The sequence below is a fragment of the Heptranchias perlo genome, chromosome 2 (genome assembly GCF_035084215.1).
Source record: "Heptranchias perlo isolate sHepPer1 chromosome 2, sHepPer1.hap1, whole genome shotgun sequence".
NCBI lineage: Eukaryota > Metazoa > Chordata > Chondrichthyes > Hexanchiformes > Hexanchidae > Heptranchias > Heptranchias perlo.
Window position 1 is genome coordinate 171,753,200 of NC_090326.1, and position 13,177 is coordinate 171,766,376.

The 13,177-nt window shown below is 50.2% G+C and overlaps 1 protein-coding gene across 1 annotated transcript in view; it reads right to left on the reverse strand.

The window, feature by feature from the left end:
- Positions 1-12,972, reverse strand: part of scrib (scribble planar cell polarity protein) — a 296,559-nt gene extending 283,587 nt beyond the window's left edge. The window contains 1 exon segment of the mRNA XM_067996625.1: positions 12,564-12,972. Coding sequence (XP_067852726.1) covers positions 12,564-12,722 — 159 coding nt within the window. The 5' untranslated portion in view covers positions 12,723-12,972.
- Between the last annotated feature and the right edge of the window lie 205 nt (positions 12,973-13,177).

Sequence of the window (13,177 nt, forward strand, 5' to 3'; positions counted from 1 at the left end):
CCTCAGTACTGACCCTCCGACAGCACAGCGCTCCCTCAGTACTGACCCTCCGACAGAGCAGCGCTCCTTCAGTACTGACCCTCCGACAGCGGCGCTCCCTCAGTACTGACCCTCCGACAGCACAGCGCTCCCTCAGTACTGACCCTCCGACAGCGCGGCGCTCCCTCAGTACTGACCCTCCGACAGCGCGCGCTCCCTCAGTACTGACCCTCCGACAGTGCAGCGCTCCCTCAGTACTGACCCTCCGACAGTGCAGCGCTCCCTCAGTACTGACCCTCCGACAGTGCAGCGCTCCCTCAGTACTGACCCTCCGACAGTGCAGCGCTCCCTCAGTACTGACCCTCCGACAGTGCAGCGCTCCCTCATTACTGACCCTCCGACAGTGCAGCGCTCCCTCAGTACTGACCCTCCGACAGTGCAGCGCTCCCTCAGTACTGACCCTCCGACAGTGCAGCGCTCCCTCAGTACTGAGCCTCCGACAGTGCAGCACTCCCTCAGTACTGACCCTCCGACAGTGCAGCGCTCCCTCAGTACTGAGCCTCCGACAGTGCAGCACTCCCTCAGTACTGACCCTCCGACAGTGCAGCGCTCCCTCAGTACTGACCCTCCGACAGTGCAGCGCTCCCTCAGTACTGACCCTCCGACAGTGCAGCGCTCCCTCAGTACTGACCCTCCGACAGTGCAGCGCTCCCTCAGTACTGACCCTCCGACAGTGCAGCGCTCCCTCAGTACTGACCCTCCGACAGTGCAGCACTCCCTCAGTATTGAAGTGTCAGCCTAGTTATGTGCTCAAATATCTGGAGTGAGATTTTTAATCCATGATCTCCTGAGGGTGACGATCTGAACCCATGATATTGTTTGCTCCCTCATTCTGAGGTGGGCAATTACGACCTGAGAAACTTGTTTTTCTACCAGTTACTGTCATCCAGGAACTACCGACAAAACTCCAGAAGCCTGACACCTGTGTTTATAATTGTACTGAAAGCAGGTGCACAGGAGTTACATTGAGTCTACAGCACAGAAACAGGCCATTTGGCCCAACTAGTCCATGCCGGTGTTTATGCTCCACACTCAATTCTGGTATCATCCTTGTGAATCTTTTTTGCACCTTCTCCAGTGCCTCTATATCCTTTTTATAATATGGAGACCAGAACTGTTCACAATACTCCAAGTGTGGTCTAACCAAGGTTCTATACAAGTTTAACATAACTTCCCTGCTTTTCAATTCTATCCCTCTAGAAATGAACCCCAGTGCTTGATTTGCCTTTTTTATGGCCTTATTAACCTGCATTGCTACTTCTAGTGATTTGTGTAGAGAGCGTAATGAATTTTTTTTAAATTCATTCTCGGAATGCGGGCGTCACTGGCCAGGCCGGCATTTATTGCCCGTTCCTAGTTGCCCTGAGAAGGTGATGGTGATGATGAGCTGTCGTCTTGAACCACTGGTCGTGTTTTGGTACAACTGAATGGTCACTTGAGAGGGCAGTTAAGAATCAACTACGTTGGTGTGGGACTGGAGTCGCATATTGGCCCAGACCGGGTAAGGACGGCAGGTTTCCTTCCCTAAAGGACATTAGTGAACCAGATGGGTTTTTAACCACAATCCAACAGCCTCTCGGTCACTTCTACTGATCCCAACTTTTTATTTCCAGATTGAGGGAGGGGCTGCTGGTGGAGGAAGACACCGCCGGTTTCGGTCACCTGACCCACGCCGCCGGTTTCGGTCACCTGACCCACGCCGCCGGTTTCGGTCACCTGACCCACGCCGCCGGTTTCGGTCACCTGACCCACGCCGCCGGTTTCGGTCACCTGACCCACGCCGCCGGTTTCGGTCACCTGACCCACGCCGCCGGTTTCGGTCACCTGACCCACGCCGCCGGTTTCGGTCACCTGACCCACGCCGCCGGTTTCGGTCACCTGACCCACGCCGCCGGTTTCGGTCACCTGACCCACGCCGCCGGTTTCGGTCACCTGACCCACGCCGCCGGTTTCGGTCACCTGACCCACGCCGCCGGTTTCGGTCACCTGACCCACGCCGCCGGTTTCGGTCACCTGACCCACGCCGCCGGTTTCGGTCACCTGACCCACGCCGCCGGTTTCGGTCACCTGACCCACGCCGCCGGTTTCGGTCACCTGACCCACGCCGCCGGTTCCGGTCACCTGACCCACACCGCCGGTTTTGATGATCGTATGCTTTCATGAAACTCCCTCTTCCAGCTCACTCATTGTGGCGTTACCCTGAACCCAAGTGGACAGGGAGCTGCCTTGGGCTGAAATGGTTTGTTTCAGACTGGCTGCATCTCCTTCATATTGTGCCCCCTGGAAACGAGTTCAGCCGTCTTTGCTCAAACACCTGACAGGATGATTTATGGAGTCTAGTGGGCTAAAGCTGGCCAGCTAATCACCATGTGGGAAGGGTTGGGGAAGGTATGCTACATTTGACATCTGTCCTGCTCTACCATCACAGAACTATACTTAACATACCCCCCACCCTGGAACTGTCGGCAGCCAGCCTGACCTTTCAGGGCTATGCGTGACAAAGTGCATGACACACAGCCTCCTGTTTACAGTGAGCTGCGTGTTGCATGAAAATTAGGGCACTTATTATAGTGAGACGCAATGCTTCATGGAATATAAAAGTAGAGATGTTTTGCTCCAGTTGTACAGGGCATTGGTGAGACCACATCTAGAATACTGTGTGCAGTTTTGGTCTCCTTATTTAAGAAAGGACATAATTGCTTTGGAGGCGGTTCAGAGAAGGTTCACTCGACTGATTCCTGGGATGAGGGGGTTATCTTATGAGGAAAGGTTGGACAAGTTGGGCCTGTATACACTGGAGTTTAGAAGAATGAGAGTTGATCTTATTGAAACATATAAGATCCTGAGGGGACTAGAAGGGGTAGATGCTGAGAGGATGTTTCCCCTTGTGGGAGAGACTAGAACTCGGGGCCACAGTTTAAAAATAAGGGATCTCCCATTTAAGACGGAGATGAGGAGAAATTTTTTCTCTGAGGGTGGTGAGTCTGTGGAACTCCCTTCCCCAGAGAGCGGTTGAGGCGGGGTCATTGAATATTTTTAAGGCTGAGTTCGATAGATTCCTGATTAACAAGGGAGTCAAAGGTTATAGTAGGTAGACGGGAAAGTAGGGTTGAGGTCACAATCAGATCAGCCATGATCTTATCAAATGGCAGAACAGGCTCGAGGGGCCGAACGGCCGACTCCTGCTCTTAATTCGTATGTTCGCCCAAACTTAAACCCAGAATAAATGAGCACCAAACAGAGCCACTCACTCCCACTCTCCCCACCAGAAAGCGCAAGGGGCCTTGACCCATCTCACAGGCCTCCGGACACAGGATGTGGGCCACTCGCTGCCGCACGCAACAACCAGAATTTATATCGTGCCTTTAATATAGAAAAACCATCCTGAGGCGCTTCACAGAGGCACGGTCAGAGAAATGGACACCAAGCCAACGCAGGGGTGGCCAAAAACCTGATGACAAGGTGGGTTTAAGGAGACTCATGGAGCAAAGAGAGGGGATGTGCACAAGAAGTTCCAGTCAGAGAAACACAGAATTTTGCGGGAGGCGGGTTCTTGGGCTGCTGAAACCCTCATCCATGCCTTTGTTACCTCCAGGCTCAACTAATCCAATGCTCTCCTGACCGGCCTCCCATCTTCCACCCTCCATGAACTTGAGCTCATCCAAAACTCTGCTGCCCGTATCCTAACTCGTACCAAGTCCCATTCACCCATCACCCCTGTGCTCACTGACCTACATTGGCTCCCGGTCCGGGAACGCCTCGATTTTAAAATTCTCATCCTTGCTTTCAAATCCCTCCATGGCCCTCGCCCCTCCCTATCTCTGTAACCTCCTCCAGCCCTACAACCCTCCGAGATCTCTGCGCTCCTCCAATTCTGGCCTCTTGCACATCCCCCGATTTTAATCGCTCCACCATTGGTGGCTGTGACTCGGCCATATACTCTGGAATTCCCTCCCTAAACCTCTCCGCCTCTCCTCCTTTAAGACGCTCCTTAAACCCTACCTCACCTGTTCTAATGTCTCATGTGGCTCAATATCTAATTGTGTTTGATAATTGCTCCTGTGAAGTGCATTGAGACGTTCTATTTCGTTAAAGGCGCTACATAAATGAACGTTGTTGTTGTTGTTGTCAGGCTGGAGAGATCGGGATTGGGCAAAGCCGTAAAGGGATTTAAAAACGAGGATGAGAATTTTAAATCGGAGGCGGGGTGAGGGGTGCCCCTCTTCTGTCGGGACACAGTCCTCCCTCCCTCAACTCTTCCCCCTTTCATTGCGTATGTACAGTCCCCGATTCTGTGCCTTTCAATCTGACCTCAGTCTCAGTGGAAACAGTCACCTTGCACTGACTTCAGAAACATCCTCACATAATTACTTCAGCTGCACCGAAAGATTTAACCCCCTTCTATTTCTCTCTTTTTTATATTAATTCTCAGGTTATGGGCGTCGCTGGCGAGGCCGGCATTTATTGCCCATCCCTAATTGCCCTTGAGAAGGTGGTGGTGAGCCGCCTTCTTGAACCGCTGCAGTCCGTGTGCTGAAGGTTCTCCCACAGTGCTGTTAGGGAGTTCCAGGATTTTGACCCAGCGACGATGAAGGAACGGCGATATATTTCCAAGTCGGGATGGTGTGTGACTTGGAGGGGAACGTGCAGGTGGTGTTGTTCCCATGTACCTGCTGCCCTTGTCCTTCTAGGTGGTAGAGGTCGCGGGTTTGGGAGGTGCTGTCGAAGAAGCCTTGGCGAGTTGCTGCAGTGCATCCTGTGGATTGTACACACTGCAGCCACAGTGCGCCGGTGGTGAAGGGAGTGAATGTTTAGGGTGACTTGGAAATATATCGCCGTTCCTTCATTGTCACTGGGTCAAAATCCTGGAACTCCCTTCCTAACAGCACTGTGGGAGAACCGTCACCACACGGACTGCAGCGGTTCAAGAAGGCGGCTCACCACCACCTTCTCAAGGGCAATTAGGGATGGGCAATAAATGCCGGCCTCGCCAGCGACGCCCACATCCCATGAACGAATAAAAAAAAACACTCCTGACTTGTGCCTTTTAGATGGTGGAGAGGATTTGGGGAGTCAGGAAGTGAGTCACTCGCTGCAGAATACTGTATCAAGGGCAGTCACTCTCACCTCACCTCTGGAATTCAGCTCTTTTGTCCATGTTTGGACCAAGGCTGTAATGAGGTCTGGAGCCGAGTGGTCCTGGCGGAACCCAAACTGAGCATCGGTGAGCAAGTTATTGGTGAGTAAGTGCTGCTTGATAGCACTGTCGACGACACCTTCCATCACTTTGCTGATGATTGAGAGTAGACTGATGGGGCGGTAATTGGCCGGATTGGATTTGTCCTGCTTTTTGTGGACAGGACATACCTGGGCAATTTTCCACATTGTCGGGTAGATGTCAGTGTTGTAGCTGGACTGGAACAGCTTGGCTAGAGGCGCGGCTAGCTCTGGAGTACAAGTTTTCAGCACTACAGCCGGGATGTTGTCGGGGCCCATAGCCTTTGCTGTATCCAGTGCACTCAGCCGTTTCTTGATATCACGTGGAGTGAATCGAATTGGCTGAAGACTGGCTTCTGTGATGGTGGGGATATCGGGAGGAGGCTGAGATGGATCATCCACTCGACACTTCTGGCTGAAGTTTTTTTTAAATTCGTTCATGGGATGTGGGCATCGCTGGTGAGGCCGGCATTTATTGCCCATCCCTAATTGCCCTTGAGAAGGTGGTGGTGAGCCGCCTTCTTGAACCGCTGCAGTCCGTGTGGTGACGGTTCTCCCACAGTGCTGTTAGGAAGGGAGTTCCAGGATTTTGACCCAGTGACAATGAAGGAACGACGATATATTTCCAAGTCGGGATGGTGTGTGACTTGGAGGGGAACATGCAGGTGGTGTTGTTCCCATGTGCCTGCTGCCTTTGACCTTCTAGGTGGTAGAGGTCGCGGGTTTGGGAGGTGCTGTCGAAGAAGCCTTGGCGAGTTGCTGCAGTGCATCCTGTGGTTTCTCCCACTCCTCCCTCCCTCACCATCACCGCCTGCTCTCACCCACTCATAATCTGGGAATATGGGTGCAGTCTCCAGACCAAAAAAATTAAAACCACATCTCTGGGATCAAGATACAGGGTAGAACCGTGCCCAACAATCAGGTCACCTCTACAAGGAGGTACAAGGTGGAGCAAGTTACCAGGAGTGCTGTCTGAGCCAACCAACTCTCACTGATCAAACACTCCACTGACTATTGAAACTGAAAACCTAATATTTAAACAATCATTATCTAAACATAAAACAGCCGCAACTCCCTTATCGACCAACCAATCAGCATGCTCTCGAGAAAAGGGCATGTGTTCAGGAGAGTTTCCTCAACATTTTAATGAGAAGGTGATTAGATAGGGGCCGGATGCAATTAAAGCATTGCATCCAGGCCCTGGTCAGACTGCACTGACTCCCATCACAAACTGGGAATCAAGGTGGACAGCCCCTAATTCCACTCAGTTCCTGCCTGGTGCCGAGCTCTGTCGTAAGACAGTAACAGCTTAGACAGGCCAGGCTCTCAAAAAGCCCACTGGATAAACAGCAACTTTGCTAATGGAGATTAACTCAGGATTTTATCACACAGGAGAAGGCCATTCAGCCCTTGCTGCTGGTGTCGGCTCTCTGAACCAGCTAGCCATTTAACATCCACTCTGGCCCACTGCGCAGCTACAACATGGAGTTCACCATTCTCCTGACAATCCCACACAGCACATTTCCAACCATCTGTTTGAGGCCCTGCTCGCAGAGTAGTTCTGACAGAGTCCGCTCAAAACACTCATTTGCTGAATGGCCCACACTGGGAAACGCTGCCCTGTGCAAGCCTTTGTTAATGGGATTAAAATAACAACAGACTCCGAGACTTTAAACCGTCTGCCTGTTCAGGTAGATGTAAAAGATACCATGACACTAATCAAAGAACAGGCAGTTCTCCCCGATGTCCTGGCCAACATTCCTCCCTCTATCAACACCACCAAAACAGACTGTATGGAAACTCGTCTCATTGCTGTCTGCAAAATGGTGACTGAATTTACCTGCACAACAGTGCGTGATATATTATTACTGAGTACACAGAGTGAGGTATTATTACTGAATACACAGAGTGAGGTATTATTACTGAGTACACAGAGTGAGGTATTATTACTGAGTACACAGAGTGAGGTATTATTACTGAGTACACAGAGTGAGGTATTATTACTGAGTACACAGAGTGAGGTATTATTACTGAGTACACAGAGTGAGGTATTATTACTGAATACACAGAGTGAGGTATTATTACTGAGTACACAGAGTGAGGTATTATTACTGAGTACACAGAGTGAGGTATTATTACTGAGTACACAGAGTGAGGTATTATTACTGAGTACACAGAGTGAGGTATTATTACTGAGTACACAGAGTGAGGTATTATTACTGAGTACACAGAGTGAGGTATTATTACTGAGTACGCACTATACAGAGCAGAGTGAGGTATTATTACTGAGTACACAGAGTGAGGTATTATTACTGAGTACAGAGAGTGAGGTATTAATACTGAGTACACAGAGTGAGGTATTATTACTGAGTACGCACTATACAGAGCAGAGTGAGGTATTATTACTGAATGCTCACAGTCTAGTGCGGAGCAAGGTATTATTACTGAGTACTCACTATACAGTGCAGAATGAGGTATTTGTACTGAGTACTCACTCTAAGGTGCAGAGCAAGATATTATTACTGAGTACTCACTATACAGTGCAGAGTGAGGTATTTGTACTGAGTACTCACTCTAAGGTGCAGAGCAAGATATTATTACTGAGTACTCTCTATACAGTGTGGAGTGAGGTATTATTACTGAGTACTGACTATACATTGAGGAGCGAGGTGTTATTACTGAGTACACACTGTACGGTGCGGAGTGACATATTATTACTGAGTACTCACTATACAGTGCAGAGTGAGGTATTATTACAGAGTGAGTGAGGTGTTATTACTAAGTACAGCTGGTAATATTACGAGATATTATTACTCGGTCCAGCCCCACCGGGCGTGTATTATCATCTGCACCCCAACCCCCACCCCCCGAGCGGGCGAGTATTATTGCCCGCCCGCAACCCCCTGGCCGTGTATTATTATCACCCCCCGGGTGTGTATTATTTCCCCCCCCCGGGCGTGTATTATTCTTCCCCACCCTGGGTATGTATTATTTACCCACCCTGGGTATGTATTATATACCCCCCCCCGGGTATGTATTATTACTTACCCCCCACCCCAGGGTGTGTGTTATTACTTACCCCCCCCTCCGGGATGTGTGTTATTTGCACCCCCGGGTGTATATTCCCCCCCGGGTGTGTATTATTATTCCCCCCCGTGTGTGTATTATTACTCCCCCGCCCCCGGGTATATAGTCCACCACCCTCCCACCGGTGTGCATTCCACCCCCCCCCCCGGGTGTGTGTATTATTATTCCCCCCCGGGTGCATATTGCCCCCTCCCCCAGGTGTGTATTATTTCCATCCTGGGTGTATATTATTATTTCCCTCCCCTGGGTGTATATTATTATTCCTCCACCCCCGATGTATATTATGTTTACCCCCCGTGTATATTATTATTTACCCCCCCGGTTGTGTATTATTATTTACCCCTGGGTGTGTATTATTACCTGCCCGGTGTGTATTATTATTTACCCCGGGTGTATTATTATTTACCCCCAGGTGTGTTATTACTGCCCAATGTGTATTATTATTTACCCCCAGGTGTGTTATTACTGCCCAATGTGTATTATTATTTACCCCCGGGTGTATATTATTACCTGCCCGGTGTGTATTATTATTTCCCCCCCCCAGGTATATTGTTTACCGCCGCCCAGGTGTATATTGTTTATCCCCCGGGTGTGTATTATTTCCCCCCTCCCCCGGGTGTGTATTATTTCCCCCCCTCCCCTGGGTGTGTATTATTTCCCCCCCTCCCCCAGGTGTGTATTATTCCCCCCCGGGTGTGTATTATTTCCCCCTCCCCACGTGTGTATTATTTCCCCCCGCGTGTGTATTATTTCCCCCAACCACGGGTGTGTATTATTTCCCCCCCACGGGTGTGTATTATTTCCCCCTGGGTGTGTATTATTTCCCCCTCCAGGTGTGTATTATTTCCCCCCCCCCCGGGTGTGTATTATGTTCCCCCCCGGGTGTGTATTATTTCCCACCCCCACGGGTGTGTATTATTTCCCCCCCCCAGGTGTGTATTATTTCCCCCCGGGTGTGTATTATTCCCCCCCCGGGTGTGTATTATTTCCCACCCCCACGGGTGTGTATTATTTCCCCCCCCCAGGTGTGTATTATTCCCCCCCCGGGTGTGTATTATTTCCCCCCTCCCCCAGGTGTGTATTATTTCCCCCCCGGGCGTGTATTATTTCCCCCCCGGGGTGTGTATTATTTCCCCCCTCCCCCAGGTGTGTATTATTTCCCCCCTCCCCCAGGTGTGTATTACTCCCCCCCAGGTGTGTATTATTCCCCCCGGGTGTGTATTATTTGCCCCCTCCCCCAGGTGTGTATTATTTCCCCCCGGGTGTGTATTATTTCCCCCCGGGTGTGTATTATTTCCCCCCACCCCCTGGTGTGTATTATTCTCCCGTCCCCCCGGGTGTGTATTATTATTTTCCCACCCCCGGGAGTATATTATTATTCCCCCCGGGTGTATATTATTATTTTCCCCCCACCCCGAGGTATATTATTTACCCCCCAGGTGTGTATATTATTTATCCCCCCAGGGTGTGTATTATTATTGACCCCCCGGGTATATATACATATTATCCCCCCGGGTGTATATATATCCCCCGGGTGTATATATATCATCCCCCCCAGGGTGTATATCCCCCTGGGTGCATATATATCCCCCCGGGTGTGTATATATATCCCCGGGTATATATATCCCCCCGGTGTGTATATTCCCCCCGGGTATATATATTCCCCCCGGGTATATATATTCCCCCCGGGTATATATAATCCCCCCGGGTATGTATACCCCCAGGTGTGTATATATAACCCCCCCGGGTATGTATATATTCCCCCGGGTGTGTATATTCCCCCGGGTGTATATATTATCCCCCCGGGTGTATATATTATTATCCCCCCGGGTGTATATATTATTATCCCCCCGGGTGTATATATTATTATCCGCCTGGTGCATATATTCCCCCGGGTATATATATCCCCCGGGTGTATATATTATTATCCCGCTTGGGTATATATTCCCCCGGGTCTATATGTTATTATCCCCCGGGTGTATATATTATCATCCCCCGGGTGTATAGCCCCACCGGGTGTATATATTATTACCCCCGGGTGTATATATCCCCGGGTGTATATAGTATTATCCCCCGGGTGTATATGTTATTATCCCCCGGGTGTATATGTTATTATCCCCCGGGTGTATATGTTATTATCCCCCGGGTGTATATGTTATTATCCCCCGGGTGTATATGTTATTATCCCCCGGGTGTATATATCCCCCAGGTGTATATATTATTATCCCCCGGGTGTATATATTATTATCCCCCGGGTGTATATATTATTCCCCCGGGTGTATATATTATTATCCCCCGGGTGTATATATTATTATCCCCCGGGTGTATATATTATTCCCCCGGGTGTATATATTATCCCCCGGGTGTATATATTATTCCCCGGGTGTATATATTATCCCCCGGGTGTATATATTATTCCCCCGGGTGTATATATTATCCCCCGGGTGTATATATTATTCCCCGGGTGTATATATTATCCCCCGGGTGTATATATTATTCCCGGGTGTATATATTATTCCCCGGGTGTATATATTATTCCCCCGGGTGTATATATTATCCCCCGGGTGTATATATTATTCCCCGGGTGTATATATTATCCCCCGGGTGTATATATTATCCCCCGGGTGTATATATTATTCCCCGGGTGTATATATTATTCCCCCGGGTGTATATATTATCCCCCGGGTGTATATATTATTCCCCCGGGTGTATATATTATTCCCCGGGTGTATATATTATTCCCCCGGGTGTATATATTATTCCCCCGGGTGTATATATTATTCCCCCGGGTGTATATATTATCCCCCGGGTGTATATATTATTCCCCGGGTGTATATATTATCCCCCGGGTGTATATATTATTATCCCCCGGGTGTATATCCCCCCGGGTGTATATCCCCCGGGTGTATATCCCCCGGGTGTATATATTATTATCCCCCGGGTGTATATATTATTATCCCCCGGGTGTATATATTATTATCCCCCGGGTGTATATATTATTATCCCCCGGGTGTATATATTATTATCCCCCGGGTGTATATATTATTATCCCCCGGGTGTATATCCCCCCGGGTGTATATCCCCCGGGTGTATATCCCCCGGGTGTATATATTATCCCCCGGGTGTATATATTATCCCCCGGGTGTATATATTATCCCCGGGTGTATATATTATCCCCCGGGTGTATATATTATCCCCCGGGTGTATATATTATCCCCCGGGTGTATATATTATCCCCCGGGTGTATATATTATTATCCCCCGGGTGTATATATTATTATCCCCCGGGTGTATATATTATTATCCCCCGGGTGTATATCCCCCGGGTGTATATATTATTATCCCCCGGGTGTATATATTATTCCCCGGGTGTATATATTATTATCCCCCGGGTGTATATATTATTATCCCCCGGGTGTATATATTATTATCCCCCGGGTGTATATATTATTATCCCCCGGGTGTATATCCCCCGGGTGTATATATTATTATCCCCCGGGTGTATATATTATTCCCCGGGTGTATATATTATTATCCCCCGGGTGTATATATTATTCCCCGGGTGTATATATTATTCCCCGGGTGTATATATTATTCCCCCGGGTGTATATATTATCCCCCGGGTGTATATATTATTCCCCGGGTGTATATATTATCCCCCGGGTGTATATATTATTATCCCCCGGGTGTATATCCCCCCGGGTGTATATCCCCCGGGTGTATATCCCCCGGGTGTATATATTATTATCCCCCGGGTGTATATATTATTATCCCCCGGGTGTATATATTATTATCCCCCGGGTGTATATATTATTATCCCCCGGGTGTATATATTATTATCCCCCGGGTGTATATATTATTATCCCCCGGGTGTATATCCCCCCGGGTGTATATCCCCCGGGTGTATATCCCCCGGGTGTATATATTATCCCCCGGGTGTATATATTATCCCCGGGTGTATATATTATCCCCGGGTGTATATATTATCCCCCGGGTGTATATATTATCCCCCGGGTGTATATATTATCCCCCGGGTGTATATATTATTATCCCCCGGGTGTATATATTATTATCCCCCGGGTGTATATATTATTATCCCCCGGGTGTATATCCCCCGGGTGTATATATTATTATCCCCCGGGTGTATATATTATTCCCCGGGTGTATATATTATTATTCCCCCGGGTGTATATATTATCCCCCCCCCGGGCCCGGCCTTACCTTGGGCAGCTCCCTCAGTTGGTTCGAGTCCAGGAGCAGCTCCTCCAGGCTGCGGCTGTAGCGGTAAATCTCCTCGGGGACGCTGCCGAGGGAGCAGTGCCGCCGGTCCACCGACTCGATGTGACGGTTACACCGCCACAGCGGGATACACTTGAGCATTGCCGGGGGCCGGGGGGCCGAGGCCGGGGGACCCAACTACTGCGGCATCGGGGCTCCGGGGCCCAGCTCTCCTCCCCCGGCCTGTCCCACGGGGGTGGGCCGCTCCTCACCCGCTGCTTCCCCCCCCCCGCTGGCCTGAGCCGCTCTCCGCGGCGTCGCCCCGCTCTCCGGGCCCCGGTGTTTCCCACAGTCCAGTCCCCGGTCTCGGGCCCGCTCTCTCCCGCACTCCGCTCCCACTCTCCGCGACGCCGCACTGACGCACTGCACGCCGCCGTTACCTCATCACGCACACGACGGCTGGTGCGTCACCGCGCCTTCGCCGCCATCTTTGTTGGGGGCAGGTGGGCCACTGCGGGGCATCACAGCAAGAACAGTGGGGGATGCTGGAAATCTGAAATAAAAACAGGAAAGGCTGGAGAAGCTCAGCAAGTGAGGCAGCTTCTGTGGAGAAAGAA